The sequence below is a fragment of the Phalaenopsis equestris genome, unplaced genomic scaffold (genome assembly GCF_001263595.1).
Source record: "Phalaenopsis equestris unplaced genomic scaffold, ASM126359v1 Scaffold001345, whole genome shotgun sequence".
Lineage (NCBI taxonomy): Eukaryota > Viridiplantae > Streptophyta > Magnoliopsida > Asparagales > Orchidaceae > Phalaenopsis > Phalaenopsis equestris.
In genome coordinates this window covers 297,004-316,731 of record NW_018165784.1, presented here as the reverse complement: position 1 = coordinate 316,731, position 19,728 = coordinate 297,004, and the positions used below count along the sequence as shown (strand labels likewise).

The window sequence follows — 19,728 nt, the reverse complement described above, 5'->3', positions numbered from 1 at the left end:
GGGAAAGAAAGTGTCCGAGTAAACCACGAAAACCACGTACCATGAATCTCAGAGGTGCGAAAGAAAATATAATTACACATGTTGGAAAAAAACGTAAAAATAACATTCCATTGAAATCGTCATTGCAAGTAACACTGAAAAGTAAAATTTACAAATTAATTTGTTCCCTCTTCCACAATAGCCAACTTCTCTTTCATACAATAAAGCTCTCAGAATATGTATTAAGCCACGAAATAAAAGGTAGAAATACCTCATTTGCACCACAATCCCAAGTGCGGAAGACAATCCTAAGGAGAAAAATCTCCAAGGCATTTTCTTTCTAAGCTCCAGCCGTCTCCATGTCTCTCCTCTCCCACATAATGCCTTAAGGAACGTTTTTATAGCTTAATCCATGAATTTGGTAACGAAATTTCGTGCCAAAATAATTTTTCTCCATTTGTGTGGTCACACCGAAAGTTAGCGTGGGCATGCCAACATTCTAAATCGGGCGGCGTGGTCATGCTTGATTCCGACGTGGTAATACTGCCTCTCCGTGAATCTGGCGTGGTTACGCCAAATTGTGGCGAGGTAATGCTGCTGGTGACGATATCCTGACGTGGTCAGGCCTTTTCCAGACGTGGTCATGCCACTTTTGGTTGCTTTTACATTGGCTTTTCTAGTTCTAAAATGCTTGTTTTCAGCTTTTGTAATATGCAAAATATCAACAAAAACCTTTCACAAGTGTAAGTCTGTGATAAATGAGTAAAAATAATTAGTAAAATGTAAGGTGAAAAACAGGTGAAATTACGTAAAATTGATTCTCATAGCTCAGTTGGGGCCCTATGTGAAAAATAGGTTCTCTTGTAGGTTTCTAAACTAGTTAGCTTGGTTATCTAAGTCAATTAAAAGTGCTTAAATATTAATTCAGAGTCAATTATTTAAGAATCAATTTTATCTTAATTTCCTTCATTCTGAATTTAGGAAATCCCAAAAATTTTTCAAATTGGTGTTGCTTAAAATATTATTCACTAACCTCAAATGTTTTTAAAACAATCTCAGTTGAATTAACCAATTTAACTTTACTTATTTTTTTTCCTTTGGAGATAATTTTAAAAGAGTTTCATTGAAGAGTTATAAAAAAATTTTATCACTCAAGTTTCACTAGAGACCATTCTAGTTCTTTTTTTCTTTAAATTTGTTGTGCCAACTTCAAGCCTTTTATCATGATTTTTTTTTTACTCTCTTCTTTTTTTTTTCTTATTTTCTTTCTTTTTCTTCTTTTTCTGAGAATTTTTATATATGATTGCCAATATTTTTCTTCCTTTATTTTAGTTATGATGAAGATTAATGTTTCTTAAGCGATAAATATCAAAAAATAAATTTTTAATATCACATATTTATGTTATTCTTCTAAATAAAATTAAGACTATTAAATTGGCTAAACAAAAAATTGAAAAAGATTATAAAACATCTTTAGTTTACTACTCAATCTTTTAATTTCTCTTTTTTAATTATCCCAAGATTCCCTTAAGTACAATTAAAAGTTAAATTTTGAAATCTTATTATTGAGACATTAAGTTTAATTTTTATTATATGATATTTATACTCTTTTAAAAGAACTTTTTGATAAACAAGTTGAATAAATCAAAATCTCTAGCAGGAGTTACCTTTTTAACATTTAATCATATACTGAATTACAGGTTTGTAACAAGGTACAAATTTTCTTCCAAGCTTACTTTTTTCCAAAATATGATTGACTTGCAGTAGTAGTAAACTGGATAAAAAAAGATAATCACGTGAAAAATGTGAATATATGAGCAGTCACAATATTCTCAGAATGCCATTATGTAAAATATGTAATTATGCCTAAATTAGAAGGGAAACAAAAAGTATAGTAGAAGCAAAATCGGGGTTTTTGACTCCGGCCCTACCATCTGAGACTAACTACTTTGTAGAGAAACTAGACTCAAAGCTAGTTCAAATGAGAATTTATGACTAATTTCAAAGCAAATTTTAAATAAAATTTTAAAAAAAAGGCAGAAAGTAAAAAGATGCTTAACACATCCGATAATACTTGGTTTAACGTCCTCAGCCAGACTAGGCTTCAACAATCATTCCTATACTGGGCCTTTGGAATCAATTTGCCATTGTAGTAATCCCTAATCCCTCGCCTCAATCATATGCTGCCCTGGATTCTTAACTAAATCCTCAAACGATGCTATTATCTCAGATTCTTCCAAAACATATCCGTCTCGCCTTCTGGTTGAGGTTGTGCAATGATCTCTCATTCCCAATAAAATAATCATTAAAGCTCATTAGGGGCAGAATCATGGCCTAATGTATGGACTTCTCCTAAATGAGGAGCAATGTCATCATCATTCAGATTCCTCAATAATTCATCTATTATTCTTTGATCTTCGGGGTTTAACCTCTTTATTTCCAAAGATTGGCTTCCTGTTACCCTTGCTACCATCTCTATTCTTTGGTTTTAATCAATCCTAAAGGCTTGGTGAAAGTCAAGTGATTTTAACTCGCCAAATGTTACTTCTTGATCATTTTCTCTCAGAATTACTTTCGCTTCCTAGACATCCACAATGGCCCTTCCAGTGGCTAGAGAAGGTCTCCCGAAAATCACGTGCATTTCTTTATCCTCTTTTAGATCTAATATCACAAAATTAGTAGGAAAAGTGAATCTATCTACAATGTTCGAAAAATTTTTAACAATTTCATACGGATGGGTCACAGATTGATCATTGAACGTTCATATTGGCGAGTTTAACTTTTCATATTCCAAGTTGTTTGAAAATGCTGATAGACATGAGGTTAACACTGGCTCTTAAATCACAAAGTGTCTTTCCATGAAATTTTTTTCTTATGGCATATTGAATAGTAAAACTACCAGGATCTTTCGTAGGCTTTTGCAGTTTCAAAAGAAATGGAGGGGGAAGTTTCTCATTCAGGTCAATTCGAATGGCAGAGACAGTTTTTTCTAAGCTTGACTTCATTGGGGTACTCTCACTCCTATCAACCTATGACTCTTTTCTTTCTTCTCCAATCCTCACTCCCACACCTTGCATTGTTCGGAATTTTGATTTTTTGGATTCACTTCAGTGTTTCCAGGTAGTGCCTCAGGGGGTATATTGTTCATTGAATTTCCTAGCTGTCCTAATTGAGTTTCAAGGTTCTTGATAGCTACAACTTAGCTTTGTAATGTATTCCCCATTTGAATAATTAATTCTTCGATTGGTAACTATTTCTGGGTAGGCTGAGTAGTCTCTTGAAATCTTGGTGGGTATTGTTGTCTCTGTGGGTTATTTCCTTGGTTATTCCAATTACCTATATGGTTGGCTTGAGAGTTCCCCCAGTGCTAGTTTTTTTTGTTCCATGAAAAGTTTTGGTGGTTTCTCCATACTTAGTGTTGGAATAATGATTGTGCCCTTGATTTCCTATAACATTCGCAGCTTCTAATGTGGTCAGATTAGGATCTACCCCTAGTCCGTGCATCATTCATTCACTTGGTGATTCTTACACTTAATTTACCCCCATATTATCTAATTTTCTTAAAATGACTGCTACTTAGGTTGCTAGGATGGTCAACACATCAGTATTTTATGTACTAGCTACTTTTTTTGGGTTCACCTTATCTGAAGACCACTGAAAACTCTTTCTTTGGGTTCACCCTATTTGTAGACCACTGAAAACTATTGTTAGCCTTCTCTTCTATTAGTGTGTAGGCTTCATCAAATGATTTGGCCATTTGGAAATCTCTTGCAGCAACATCTATGATGGATATAATTGAGACTACCAGTCCAATGTAAAGATTTTCGATAATCAACCAATCAGGCAAGACCTGTTGTGGACACTTCCTAAGCGAATCTTTGAATTTTTTCCAGGCTTCATAAATGGTTTTCCTCCATACATGGACAAAACAAGTGTTATTTCGTAGTTTAACAGTTTTAAAGGTGAGAAATACTTAACTAAGAATTTCTAGGCCAAATCATTCCAGGCTGTAATGGATCCCAGAGTCACATCTTAGCTCTATCCCGCAAAGAGAATGGGAATAGCCACAGTCTAACAACGTCGCAGGGGATACCATTATATCGAAATGTGGTACATAATTCTTGAAGGTTTGTTAAATTAAGGAGTGGGTCCTCAGATGTTATAACTCCAAACTGACTCTTTTGTACCATTGGAATTATGACAGGTCTCAGTTCAAAACTGTTGGCTTCAGCAGTTGGGTAATTGATGCTAAAATGGATCTCTTCTATAGAAGGGTTGGCTTAGTGCGCAAGGGGTTTCATGATGGGGTTCTGAGGATTAGCCTTTTCTATAGATGTGTTGGTGGACAATTACGCTCTCCTAAGATGTCCATGAATGTGATCAATCTCAGGGTAAAAAAGGGTGAGTTCAGCTTCAGCTCCCCTATGCATACAAAAGAACATACTCAACAGACTATATAGCAATCAATCACAAGAGCTCACACGAGTCAGTCAACAATCACGCATGCAAAACACACAACACATTTAATAGAAAACAAACAGATTTAACAACAAATATATATGTATACATTTTGGTTTTTCTATTTTTTTGAGCTTTTTATTTTTCAGCACGAGGAAGAAAAATAGCAACAATAAAAATGCAAATAAATATAAAATAAGCAAAACAAGAAAAATAAAAAAATTACTAAACTTAGATTCTCTGCAGTTCAACTAAAATTCTTCTAAAATCGGAATTCTTCTTAATGTCTTCTCCCGACAAAGACGTCAAAAATTTGACGGATGGAAAAATTGCGGTAAAACAAGTCTGTCGAATCATGCAAGTATACATGTCGATTAATAATGCGGTTAAAGGGTACCGCTTTTTTATTCAACGAGGAAAGTGTTGGGAATTATTCTGGAGGGTGAATATCTAGTTTACTATGCTTCTAAACCTAGTTTATCGTGATAAAAAATAAGAGTTGGGTTTCTACAATCCTACTCAAAAGCAAAAACAAATGATATCGTGTTTGGAAAGATAGAAAACAACAACAGATAAATCTCACTGCTCTTCATGATATGTGAGGCTCGTGCCTCTATGATTTAAGTAATGTGGTGCTTCGTGGTTTTTCTAGACTTTCTTTTACGTGATGGTTATTAACAGGGACAAAAAGTCCTTATGTCATGCCTAGTTCAAAGGAGGGCTGAAATCCATAAAGTTGAGACATCATCAATCCTCATGACATCTCACAAATTTGTTCAGATCATTTTCTTGGGTTGTAAAACTCGGATAAAATATGTCTATTATTACTAGGATTTGTGGTTGGCCATTTCGCTCCTCTGCGCAATGGGTAGGAGTTTCAGATCACGAAATGTGTTAACATCCTAATGTGATAGGTTGAGAGTAAATGAAACTCTTTGATTAACATAATAACTAAAAAACTTTAAGTTCTTAGGAAAATGATATAGAGTAAAAATTCTTTCGAGAAAATCACAAAAATCACATAACATGAATCATGGAGTTGCGAACATAAATTTAACTTCGCATGTTGGAAAGGACGCAGGAAAAACTTTTTATTGAAATCTTCATTGCAAGTAACACCGAAAAAATAAAAACTTATAAAACAATTTGTTCTCTCTTCTTCCACAACAACCAACTCCTATCTTATACAATAAACCTCTCAGAATATGTTAGATACCACAAGTAAATGGTAGAAAATCCCCCTTAGCTCCTCTTCCTCAAGAGAGGAAGGGAATCCTAAGAAAAACTCTTTAAAACCTTTTCTTTTTACTCTTTAGCTGCCTCCAGGTTTCTCCTCTCCCACAAGATGCCTTAAGGAATGTTTTAAAAGTTTAATCCATGAATTTTATAAGAAAATTTCTTGTTGAAACAATTTCTCGCTTCGTTGGTGTGGACACGCCAACCTTCTAAATCGGGCGGTGTGGTCATTCCCGATTCCGGCATGGTCACGCCCAATGTTTTAAAAGGCGTGGGCGTTGGGCGGGGAGTTTTAGCTGTTATGGGACGAGGCATAAGCCCCATAGTATTAAAAAAAATAAATATAAATATTAAAAATAATAAACTATTTGTGCATAATAAAAAAATAAACACAAATAAAACAATTTTTCTAGGAATAGAATGTTCAAGATACTAGCAAAAATCCACAAAAAAGGTAGAAACATATTAAAATAAATAAATATGGTTCAGCCAAAAAATAAATCTATGATCATTTAATCTAATTACTTGAAGATTATTCATTTTTCAAACTTATCATCAAAATTTTCTTCTTCACCAATAATTGTATCCAAATCGCAACTATGTTATTCATATTCTCTACATTCATTTTCCACTTCTTTGAAGTCATCATCATGCTCAATTTTAGGTACATTCATAATTTGGTTCACCTTATCATTGTTGCTTAAATTACAAACAAATGCAAAACGACATTCGTCAATATTTAAAATATTTTTTTTAATAAGAAATTAAGAATGCATATTTATGTAAAGAACAATTAAATATAAATATGAAACTTGTTATGTCATTCATCTTTCTTTTCCTGTGAGAATATGATATAAAATTGTTCTTTCTTTCTCCTGTATTATTTTGTGATTCTTTATTTGTATTTGTTGTGCGCACATTTCTGAGTACATCAGCATTAAAGACCTGTTTTCTTCATTCTTCCGAGAAGGTTCCTATGGAAGCACTTGGTATTCTTTCTAAACAATTCACTCATTAGAGTCTATATCATTTATCAGTATTGGATCGAAGTCTTATTTTTTTCATATACTTCTCTTCTTCAATCTAGTATTGTATTTACATATACCAGAGCATTCAACCTCTTGTGTTCCAACCTGTTCCTCTTCTTAGTATGAATCTACGATAAAAAAATATTATTTTTATGAGGTTATTATGAAGGCAAATTGTAATAATTTTAACTTTTAAGAAATAAAAAAATTATGATCGATTCAAATGTGCTCTAATTTCTTTCACGACTTGATGAACTGCATGTGAGGCTAAGAACTTGAATTGTAAAATTTGTTAACTCAGGTGTTTTCCCATCAAATTTCATCTACCAATTAGCAGGAGTTCTCAACTTTCTTGAATCCATAGCAACTCTACACCCAAAGTCTCTTTGTAAGTTTTCATACAAGTCCAGTTGAATATCAGCTTTAAGCTGATTTTCATAGTTCAATATTTGTTCCATACAAGCAGTTAGTTCTTCTTTTACCTCATCATCATGAGAAAATTATCCTCAAAACAAAATTGATGATTTAAATAATAACCTACTACATGTAGTAGTTTATGAAGTTGGACTTCCTATCTTGCATCAATTTTTCTCCAAATAGGTCCATAATTCTTTTCATTATGGCCACAATTAAAATGAATTTTTTCTTTTGCTGAATCCATTAACTGATAAATATAACCCGATGACTGGCTTTTCTTATGAGTCAGCATCTCTTAGAATATTTACAAGCGACACTACTTTTTTTAAACAATACGCAAGAAAGATGACAAAATAACAGCTCGTGATTTAATAACTTCCGTTTTCTTTGCCCATTGACTAGAATACCAAGCTTCTGAGGAGAATAAAGCCTGAAGTGGTTGCTTATGCTTATAAATGCTTTGAAAGATCAAATATGCCGTAGCAAACCGTGTGATAGCTCGAAGAACAAGTTTTCTCTCCTTTGTAAAAATTTCATAGAACCTGTGTGCCCATAAATGAATATTACAACCAATTTGCTTTTGCAAGTGTGCTCTTAAGAATATTCAACTTTCCAATGTCTTCTAACATTAAGTCAATACAATGTGCTGCATATGGTGTCCAATAAATAAATTGTCTTTTCTCCATTATTTTTTTACTCGCATTCACATAGCTTGACCCATTATCTGTTATAATTTGCATCACATTTTTTTTCTCCTACTTCTATCACGTCATTCAAATAAGTGTATAGTGAATCACCGTTTTTTATAGCATTAGAAACATCCATAGATTTAAGAAAAAAAAGTCCCAACTAGACTGTTCACAAGAAAATAATTAAATTTTTATCTTTTCCATCTATCCGACCATCTGAAATAATCGAGCACTCATATTTACTCCATTTCTTTTTATGCTCCTCTAACATCTTATTGTTTTTATCAACCTCATCTTTGAGTCTTTAAGTTCTCAATTAATGTATTATAGGTGGAGTAAAACCAGGTCCAAAATTAGCAACCGCTTCAAGCATAGACATGTAATATGGGTCATTGACAACATTAAACGCCAATCCGACTGAGTTGCAGAATCTACCAATTACCTTACATGCTTCTTTTCTTTCATCTTTTTTTCCACTTAGAATTTAAAGAATTGTGTTATGGTGAAAGAATCTATCGAACCTCTAACTTTGTGGCCTCTCGGAGGAGTCAATTAATGATGTGTCTGTAGCATTTTGACCTTCACCAGTATTTGTTGCACTGCTTCTAATATCATTTATGACACTGGCATTTTGTGCTTTGACTTTGGCATCTTCTTCTAATGCTTTCATACATCTCTCTTGAAATTTAGTAGGAGCTTTATTACATGATTTAATGCCTTTGTGTGTGCGTGCAAAATGTTGTTTCATCTTGTTTCTTGTTCCACTACCACTTGATTGCAAAACTGGCATCTGAAATATTTTTCATCGGGCATGCTTGTTGTATATTGCCATGCAAACTCTTTCTTGTTAGTGTGATTACTACCGGCCAAACAATTCTCCCCTTCCGTGATTTATTGTATCTAGAGTGTTCTCGCGCAAAATTTTAACATGAAAGAAAAAAAATATCTGCGGTTCACTATAGCAATACAGTGAAATTACTGTAGAAGTTACAATGAAATCATAAAAAAAAATGCAGCATAGCCGTTACAGTAACCAAAAAATCTGCAGTACAGTAAAATGATTAATTAAAGACACATAATTTCATTGTTTTTGCTTTCTACACTATAGTAATCACAAATATAGGAGCATAAAACATCACAGACCTCAGGTGAGAGCGGGAGAAGACGACGCAGATGGGAGTACGCGAGAGACAATGCGGGTGCTGAAGAAAACGACGCAGACAATCCCGATCCAACCCTGCTTGCAAGAGCCTCCGCGCGAGAGGATAGGAAGATACAGACGATGCGAAGTCGAAGGAAGAAGAAAGATGCGAGTGCACAGACACTGTGAGGAGGAGAGGACGAGAGAAGGAGAAGTCAAAGGAAGAAGAAGAAGAAGAAGAGGAATAAGAAGGAGAAGTCAAGTTTGAACTGCGGGGGGATCCTATATTATCTGTTACGAAATCGAACATGGATCAATTCCCCTTTTCTTCCATTTTGAAATCTTGAATGCACCCATAATTCTGAGCTTCATGTTCTTCCTCCCAAGATACATGTCAGAGCCATGAGCATCCCAATCAGATTAAATGGGATGACAATTTCTCACTCTAAATCTGTCAAATGAAAATTTCGATCAAATCACACATCACAATATACTAAACTCTCTAATTCCCTAAGGGCTTATTTAAAAGATTTGCAATATAACTAGGAAGACGTTTCAAATACCAGGATGATTGCATGTGGCTCGAATCGAACAGGCTTTTAGAATTGGGGATTTTCAACATCTTTTTATTCGAATGAGAGGCTGGGTGTACTCACCGTGAGCATCTTTTGTGCTCCAATACTTTCCGGGCGTAAACCCCATCGGTGTATATGTCCCTCTCGTCGGCTTGGGCGGAAGACCTTCCGCCTCCCCTCGGAGAGCACCCCAAAAACGTTTTTTAAAACAGAGGTCACGCCACCTCTCTGTTAATATGGTGTGGTCACGTTGGATTGTGATGTGGTCATGATACTGGTGACGATATCTTGGTGTGGTCACGCCTTTTCTTGCATGGTCACGCCGCTTTAGACTGCTTCTACGTCGGTTTTTATCATTCCAAATGCTTGTATTCAACTCTTGTAACCTACACAACATCAACAAAAACCTTTCATAAGTATAAATTTATGATAAATCAGTAAAAATAATAAGTAAAATGCAGGGTAAAAAATAGACGAAATCAGATTAAATTGACTCATGTCAAATATGACACTCAGTAGGACGCAATGGAGAAACATGATTCATGTAGCCGACCCCACTTCGTGGGATAAAGACTTGTTGTTGTTAAAAAAGCTACCACAACCAAACATGCTTTAATTTAGATTAAAACATAAAAAATAGTTTATATATGATTTGAAGCGATAAAGCCCTAAAACTACTCTTATGTAATTTAATGTAAAAGTATTTTTTATATCATATGAAAATTTGAGATAAAACATCAAAAAGAAAGTTTAAATAGTTTTGTCTTCGTAATAAATGTTGCATCAAATAATTTCATGACTTGAAACTGTACATTTATACTAATATTAAAAATGCTTGGTATTTCGCCATCGTAGAAATTTAGCCTTCATTTTAAAAAGAGAATCATATCTCTTTGTTTTAAATTAAACTTTTAATTTATATCTTTCTTATTTCGGAATATAAACTCATCAACAACAATAATAAAAACAACAAAGCCTTAATTCCACTACGTGGGGTCGGCTACATGAATCCTTTTTCTCCATTGCATCCTACTCATATTTTAATTTAGTTCTAATAAAGTTAGATCATTTTTTATTCAATAAGCCCAAGTCTTCCTAGGTCTACCTCTACCTTTCTTAACATAAGTCGAATTTGTAACATCTACTCTCCTAATTGGATCATCAGATGTTCGACGTTTAATGTGACCAAACCATCTAAGACGGCTTTCCTTAATTTTGTCTGTCACTGGAGCTACACCAACCCTATCATGGATATATTCATTTTGCATTTTGTCTCTAAGTGTAAAGCCACTCATCCACTTAATCATTCTCATCTCGACAACACTTAACAAAGTATTATGCTCGTCTTTTAAAGGCCAACATTCAACGCCATAGAGCATTACAAGTCTCACTACCATTTTATAAAATTTTCTTTTCAGTCTAAGTGGTATTTTTTGTATCACACAAAAGGCCCGAAGCATTCCTCCTCTTCAACCAACCAACTTGAATTCTATTATTAACATCTTCATCTATTTCACCATTGCTTTGAACGATAGACCCGAGATTTCTAAATCGTTCACACCTTTTAATAATTTGATTACCCAAAGTTACACTTCTGTAACTAGAGCTACTACTAGTAAAATTACATTCCATGTATTCAGTTTTAGTTCTACTCAAATGAAGACCTTTAAACTGCAATGTAGACCTCCATAATTCAATTTTTTCCTTGGCTTTTTCTCTTTTATCCACAAGAAGGATATCATCAGCAAAAAACATACACTAATGTACATCCTCCTATAATTGTCTAGTAAGACCATCCATTACTAAAGCAAAAAGATATGGGCTTAAAGCCGAACCCTGATGTAATCCAACAGAAATTGAAAAATATTTGGTCAATCCTCCTTCATCGAACACAAGTAACAACTCTAGTATAAATATTTTTAACGACCTGAATATAAGTCATATCAACACCTTTCTTCTCAAGAACTCTCCCTCAAAAACTCTTCGAAAAATATGTATTGGAACCTTATTGTAAGCTTTTTCTAAATCAATAAAAATTAAATGTAGATCCTCCTTATTATCTCTGAACTTCTCCATCAAACCTCTCAATAAATGTATTGCTTCCATGGTAGACTTGCCCTACATAAATCCAAATTGATTATGAGAAATTTTTGTAATACGTTTTAATCTATATTCAATTACCCTCTCCCATAATTTTAAAGCATGACAAGTCAACTTAATTCCTGTATAATTTGCACAATCTCGTGCATCCCCTTTATTCTTAAGAATGGGGACCAAAATACTCTTCCTTCACTCTTCAGACGTCTTTCTAATTTTTAAAATAATATTAAAGAGTTTATATGCCAAGAAACTCCCAAGTCTCCTAAATATTTCCACATTTCAATTGGGATATCATTAGGTCTTATGGACATTCCTCCATTGGTTTCGGAATATAAACTGATCATATTTTAAATCTTTCTTAACTAATCTCTTATTTTAACTCTTAGATAATTTCCTGTTTTCTCTAGCTCAAATGTATTCACATCATTTTATCAGAAAGAGACTTATTTTTTTCTATTATTACTAAGTACCCAAATTGCTTTATATAATTCATCATATTTTTTATCTTACAAAACACATAATAATTTTTTCTGATTAAAACAACGTTTTAAAATCTTTAAAACAAAATTAACGTTACATGCTTATTTATTCATGTGGACACACCTGTGTACGTGCACACAATTAAAAGGGTTTTGGCATTTCATTGAAATGTGACTAAGATTCATTTAAAGTAAATAATATTTTTTTTTATTTTATATTATAATTTAAATATATATCTATTTTACATATGTTGAAGTTTAATAAATTATTTTTTTGTAACTTACTTATTGAATTTTTTTTTTGATATCACGTAACAATTCAAGTATGATTAATGTTAAAAAATAAGAATGATTAATTAAATTTATCATTGTAAAAAAATCTAGTAAAACTATCATGTAGCTTGAAGATATTATGCAAATTTGAGAAGCATATCATGAACTACTAAGTTACATGTCTTTTGTCCAATGAATTCGTATTGGTTCCTTAAAAATATCCTAATATATTCTATCACTCGTATCTTAACGTCAAATTGCAATAAACTTAATGGGAATAACATAATTTAATATTCAAATTCCAAATCATTTCTCCTTTTTCCCTCCCTTACAGCCCGACACCTACAGTTGATATAAAATCTAGCTGCAATTGTCTAAGGTGGTTGATTTGGCTTTGACCTCATGGGTGTGAGGAGCATTGTTTTGAACTAGTTAGCTTTATTTTGAAGTAAAACTAAAAAATGTAAAATTGGTAGAAACACTTTAATCTACCTATATGCAAACATTTTTTACTTGAGCTCTTACTTAGTTTGAATAAATTTAATTTATTCAAATAAATTGGGAATTTCAATTAATTGGATCCTTGTTACATGCCTCATTGTTTTCTTATACTATGTGTAGCTTTGTAAATGAATGCTTTTATTTCTTCAGCTCATACTTTGTTGGAACTGCAAGCTTATATAAAAATTTCATTTGTTGCTCTTGATGTGCTACTCTGTGAACTGCACAACTGTTTCCGTAGGCAGTTTCCTTGTTTTCTTAGCTTTTGCATGCTTACATTGTATGATCCTGATTACATTGTATTATCCTAATTTCCTTTTTACAGTTGGCGATTGACCTTTTTATAGTTTATGATTCACAATCTTGATCTGTATTGGCATTCAAACTTGTTTTGTTTTACTCTTGTTAATTTATTACTTCTTACATCTTAATATTGATGATTCTGGATAAGATAATGATTTTCCATAGTACCTTGAACACGATCACTGAGAATGTTTTCTTGAAAATTTGTTGTATTTATTTGTTTTTCTTGATCAGGTGTCATGACTCTGGAGGCATTGAACAACCTGGGGTGCATTTTGTTATCAATATATTAGAAGAGATGGAAAATATTGCTGCTTTTAAGATGGAGCCTGAAATGCAGGTAATGGTGCTTGATATTTTTTTTTGGAGTATAAACCAATTTGGCTGATATCACATCTCGAGCAAACTTAGTTAATTTTTGTTACAACATCTTAAACATGCCTAGCAAGCTGCTTGGTGCTATATGGATGCACGATTGATGTTGCAGATGATTAAATAAATTAGAAAGACATGAGAACCTCCATATTCATTTCTGATGACTTATTTGTATTCTATATGTAGGATCTACTGGATAAAATGATGATGACAGTGAAACTTGTTGTTAGTGGCTGTGCAGTGAGCAACCAGTATAGAGTTCTAGAAAAGGCATATAATATTATGCTAGAATCTACCAACTTTCCATCAGAGTCTCTCTTATCTTCTTGCAGTATATTGGAAGGGTTGCATTTTAATCAACATTTATATGAATTAACAAGTAGAAATAAATGGCTTCTGTATTTTCTTGCATCGACTGTGACAGCTCTTCATCAGCAGACACCGCTAACTAATGCTGCAAAACTGCTGAATCTTCTGTTAGTTTTTACACTAAAAGGCCATCTTCCTGCAGCTCAAGCCTTGGCCTCTTTGGTTAACAAGTTATCATTAGATGTTGACAGACTGAGATCCTCAAATACTTATATCCCTGCAGAAACTATCGAGATGATTCTGGACACTTTTTGCAGTGTACTCAGCAATAACTTTCAAAACAGACTTCTTATTCTTAACAGCAATGATGGAGATTCCTTGCATTTTTATTTAAACTTACAAATCAATGCTTTGTTCGGGATGGCATGGTTTGGGAAAGCCCTACTAATGCGGGGAGATGGTCGAGTTAAAGACATAGCAATGGCTATTATGAAGTGTTTGCTTTCAAGTCAAAACACTATTCCATCATCTTACCAGGATGTGCATCTTGTTGCAAGATCAGCAGCAGATGCTTTCCATTTGATTTTGAGTGACTCCGATGTTTGCCTGAATAAAAATTTCCATGCAATTATAAGACCTCTTTATAAGCAAAGGTTCTTCTCGAGCATGCTGCCTGTTTTGCACTCAGTCATTAAGGAATGTAATTCATCAAGAACAAAGTAACACTTTTGAACCCTTAATTTTTTTTTTTCCTTCTCTTTATTTAAGGGCTTATGAGTAGTAAATTTGTTCATTTCTGTACTGTAGACCATAAGTCTCCTTTTCCTTGAGAAAATTTTTTCTTGCTGAGTTTCACCATGTAAATGCTTTGTCAAGTGCTTCACTCTCAAGAAAATACATTTCATAAATACTCACCCAAGTGAGCTGTTAAAGAGGAAATAGTTATCACTTGAAGTATAATTGGTATTTTTTAATATTATAAAAAAAATATTTATCACATGGTTATATTGCAAAACTTGATGAACATTGAAGATTCATTTCATTCCAAGTTCAAAATTCTTATTAAATTGTTTTATCTTAAAAGTGTACAGTTAAAAGACTTAAGCTTTTATATCTCTCATGTATTTTAATCCAATGCTTATTATGTGTTTTCATTATTTATGCTCAATTTTCTAGCAGTTAATTTTGTATCCCTTCATTTTCTTTTCTTATAGCACTCATTCTCTTCATTCTCAAGATTTACTAGTAACACATTTGATGTAGTTTGTTTTTGGCTCATACATTTGATGTAGCTTTCCATGAATACATTAACATTTCTACAACCCTTGATACCAATTCCCTGCCAATTGAAAGTTATTACTCTAAAAAATGGGTTCATCTTTAACTTCGAAAGTATTAGGAAATCTCAAATCAAGAAAATTTCTTATTGCCTATTGCCTATTGCCTATTGCGTTGTGACTGGGCATGGTGCCCCCTTTATTGTTTGGTGTCTTAAGGCTTTGTGCTTGTTTAGAATTGCATTGGTAATAGTGCTTGTCTACTTCACATTGCTTGAGTGCCTATGCAAACGTCTAGCTCGCCTCACAACATTTACGCTTACTTCGGCATTTCAACATTTTTTGTCTTGCATACATTTTAGAACACTAGATTTGAGTATTTTTTTCTTACTTGAACCCGTGAAATAAATCTCTAGGCAATCAACAGTATTGAATACAGTTTTTTGCTTTTTTTTTGTTCAATGTTTTCTGAACATGCTGAGTTTGCTGTCTATATAATGCAGGATAAACATTTATGGTGTTAAATTTGAATACTTTTCATATGCAATTTCCGGAAATTCTCATGTTAGTTCTTGTTACATAAATTGAGATGTTTCCTCTGTTGAACAAAATCATAACTTGGTTTGAGAAGAAGGAAAATTATTTGGTAAGCTACTAAATGAACCACTTTTGTAAAGGCAAATCCTGTGGCCTTTGATTATTTTCTCGAATGGTGAGCTATTCGATGCTTCCTGAGCCATTTGAGTGCCATTTATCTTGTTTTTCGCCAAGTGTACGCATATAATTTTATATTCTAGAATAGCTGAAGTGGGACTACGTTTCAGTTCCAAATTTTGTCTGTCATTTTAACCTTTATGTTGATGATTATTATACCATTTTAGTGATTCTACTCACAAAATGCAGAGCTTTACTTTACCGAGCTTTTGGTCATACTATTTCTGGGATGCCATTGACCGTTCTAATTGCAGATGCAAACAAGGTTTGTTTCGGAGATTTTTTGTCTCTAGTCGTCATAAAACTTCATTTTGAGGAAAGCATATTGTACTTCACTGAGTTTGGTTTCTTTTTCGTTCTGCAGGTCTTGCCATTGTTATTGGATAGTTTATCTGTTTTAGATCCTGATATTCTCAACAAAGATCTGATATATAGCCTGCTTTTAGTGCTGTCTGGGTTTCTTGTTGATGAGAAAGGTGAAGCTACAACACATGGCATGAGGTTCCCTCACCTCTAACCCTAAACAGTGAAATGGCATGTAGAAACCTTATCAATTGAAATAATAACTAGTCTAAAATTTTGTGCTTTGATTATTAATACATTAGGTTGAAATTGCTATTGGACTTTATGATTTTCTCTTAAAAACAGGACTATTATTTAATAGGAAGTTCAACTTTTATGCTGTGGATTCAGAAGAAATCTATGCAAACCCATAAACGTTTTTATGTTTGGGTTTCTTTCAATCTTGGGGGTTATGCTAATGCTGCATCAACAAGATATATACATGGAAGTTGAAACAATATCAATTGAATTTCTTACCTCACAATCATGTCCGAATTTTAAGTATAATCTATGGTTTAGTTAGTTGAACATTTGGTGTCAGATTTACCTCTTATCTGTGCATTATTTTTATGACATGCTATGTTTTCTTTGTGATTGCTTATACAATTGGCAATAAATTTTGTGTTTCATTGGGGGTAAGAAATTGGAGACAAATCTTCCTTTTTCTTACTACAACTTTGCATAGAAGAGTACACATTTTATTATTATATAATTATCCAATTTATTTCTAACCGCTAACTTCTCAAGTCTTCTTTGCGCATGCTGCTTTAGATTATATTCTACGGTTGTGTTAATACTATTCTTTTGTGGTATTTTACCTTTTTAGCGATACAGTTGAACAAATGCTAAATTTTTGGTGTTTTTAAAATGTTGTTAGTCACCTTATACTTGACCTAAAATCAATATTGATCATCCCAAGCATGAACTAAAATGGTTGGGTATGATTTTAAGTTGATATCAGATTGCAGTTTATGCTGAACTAATGAAATGAATCCATTTGTGTATGAGCTTTTAATATTGAGTAGTTTGTTGTAATAAGCTCTTATGTGCAGTATAGGCTTGATTATTGAATATTTTGTTGTAAAGAAGCTCGTCTAGGCAGTTTAACTGGCATTTAGTTATTCTCTACATTTTTTCGTGATCTTCACTGATTCTCTTACATATTTAACTTGTTCATTTACTCACTATCTTTATTCTCCATGCCTTTACCTTAGCTTGATGCCATCTCAAGTCCATCTCTACTTGGCGGCCTTTTGTAATTTTTTACTTCATTCATACGTGATTTTGATTTCCTCATATTAATTCTCTTTCATTCGTCCCTTTCTCTGACATCATTCTGAAGTCCCTGAAAGATTTTGGCTGCTTGCCTATTACCTAGGTGTCCACCTTAACTTCCTCAAGATTTCCCAACCCTCCTAACTTCTCTCCTTCCCAAGTTTTTGTTTATTGACAGCCACCTTCATTCTCCTTCCCAATAATCTCTCTTTCCTCTGTCTCTCTATTACTATTTTTCATATGTCAAAATACTCCTTTCTTCTCTCTTCCTGTCAATTCCAATGCTTCTGATCACTATTTTTCCCTCCAAACTTTTAGCACTCTCTACATTTAGGCAAATTTCCTCCATTATTAAACCAGCTCTGGTGTCCAGCAATGCCAGTATTTGAGAGAGGAGGAGATGCTTCTGTTGTATTGCTTGATACAGAAGTTGACAGTCTAATAGTCCGTAGGAGTTGATTGAACGGTGGATTTCTTGATAACTTTGCTTCAAGAAAAGGATCCATGCTTGTTCATCCTCTATTCTGTTTACAAACTTATCTTGATTATGAAGAGATTGATTAGCATTCCTGGCTGTTGGATCTATTAAGGTATTTCAAAAAAAAAATTAAGCAAGCAAATTCCCTTTTCTCACAATTATCTATTTACTATTATTGTTAAAAGATGTACACAAATAAAAGGTTGATGATCTTTTTTTTTCCTGTCATTGATTACAGCTATCTTATTGTTCATATAAATTTGCTTGAATGCAGGAAAGGAAGATATCATAGGTTATGTTCATGTGGTCGTAAATCACCTGATTAAGTTGTTGTCTTACCCTCACATGATGGTAATTCTCTCCTCTTTTATAGTAACTTGATAAATACCAAACATTCTACATTTATGCCTCGGCTCTGTATATTTATTATTTATTTTTTATAGCTTGTATGGTAGGTTAGATTGATTGGAAATTTAATTGCTTACATGATAATAGTCTTTATTATCATTATTGATGTTCTTTTAGGCACGGGTTTTCTGGTGTTTTGTACTGACACACCATTATTTTCTTTGCTTCTGTTCTGCTTTACAGTTCATGCATATTAAGAACACCTGGAATAGATAAGATACTTAAGGTCCACTCATGAAAATCGATCTTCATTGCAATGTAACGATCCTTCAGAGTGTTGATCATTTTTAGAATTGGAATGATACTTAAGGTTTTGTTTTCACCTTGGTTTTAACATGAATGGGGCAAGCTTATCGCCAGGAGCTTCCTTATGTTCCTTTTACCTTTGTTTCTGTATGGCATGGTGTTAGATGTCTGCCTGTGTCAATACTTTCTTAATGTGTTCTATTACTTTTGTGCTGTCAAATGCTTCTATTATTATTCATTCTTAAATGGCATTGTGGTTGATTTATCTTTGTTACCTTCGTAAGTTTGTATTTGTTTTTCAGCTTGTACGAGAAACAGCAATTGAATGTCTTACAGCTATGACCAGTTTTCCTTATACAAGGATCTACCCGTTAAGAACGCAGGTTTATTTTTCTTTATGTTTTCTTCTATAAAACTTGCTATATATTGCAGTTTTTTTATGAAATTTTGAATTAAGCAATGCCAACAAAATCATCTTTTGAGCTCAAGATTTGCCATAACCGTGGAATTAGGAAATGTGGAAGCTGTTTATTCATCTTCACGTTTAGAGAGACGGGGAGGGAACTATTTATATATTTGTATGTTTAAATGCAAGCGTAATAAGTATAAAATCAGACCTAATCAGATTGATTTTTTTCTAAAAGACCAATTGGCCAATATGAAAAATACAATTATATGATTGTATGCTTGAAGATAAGAACAGAGATTATTTTCTTTTTACTTTATTCAAGAAAAGAGATGAACATCTTATTACTTGTAAGAGTGGATCTAATAAAACACAAATTGATTATTTTCTTATGAGAAGAAGAGATCGTCGCGATTGTAAAGATTGTAAGGTCATTCCAAGTGAAAATTTAAGTACCCAACATCGTTTATTAGTTTTAGATTTTAAGATTAAGAGTTGTAAAATAAAAAATACTAGGACTCATCATTGCAGAATTAGATGGAGAAACTTAAAAGACACAAATAAAATTATTTTTATGAGTAAAATTCAAGATTTCAAAATTTGGGATATTCATGAAGAAGCAAATGTGATGTTGGATAAAGTAACAAACACTATTAAACAAGTAACAAAAGATGTGCTTGGAGAATCAAAAGAAAAAGTATTTACAAATAAAAATAGTT

At 33.1% G+C, this 19,728-nt stretch overlaps 1 protein-coding gene across 10 annotated transcripts in view; it reads left to right on the top strand.

Moving 5' to 3' along the window:
* LOC110034112 (MMS19 nucleotide excision repair protein homolog) overlaps nt 1-19,728 on the top strand; it is a 93,556-nt gene that overhangs the window by 48,503 nt on the left and 25,325 nt on the right. For 7 of the 10 annotated variants that reach the window (XR_002295020.1, XM_020738381.1, XM_020738378.1 and 4 more), the window contains 6 exons: nt 13,414-13,519; nt 13,741-14,582; nt 16,044-16,119; nt 16,219-16,330; nt 18,224-18,300; nt 18,906-18,986. Coding sequence is in view for 8 of the 10 variants with exons in the window: in XM_020738381.1 (XP_020594040.1) it covers nt 13,414-13,519; nt 13,741-14,582; nt 16,044-16,119; nt 16,219-16,330; nt 18,224-18,300; nt 18,906-18,986 (1,294 nt within the window). In the remaining 2 variants the exon portion in view is untranslated. Of the gene's footprint in view, nt 1-13,413; nt 13,520-13,740; nt 14,583-16,043; nt 16,120-16,218; nt 16,356-18,223; nt 18,301-18,905; nt 18,987-19,728 lie in introns of those variants that run through there. The other 3 variants (XM_020738382.1, XR_002295021.1, XM_020738383.1) reach the window with 3 other exon arrangements.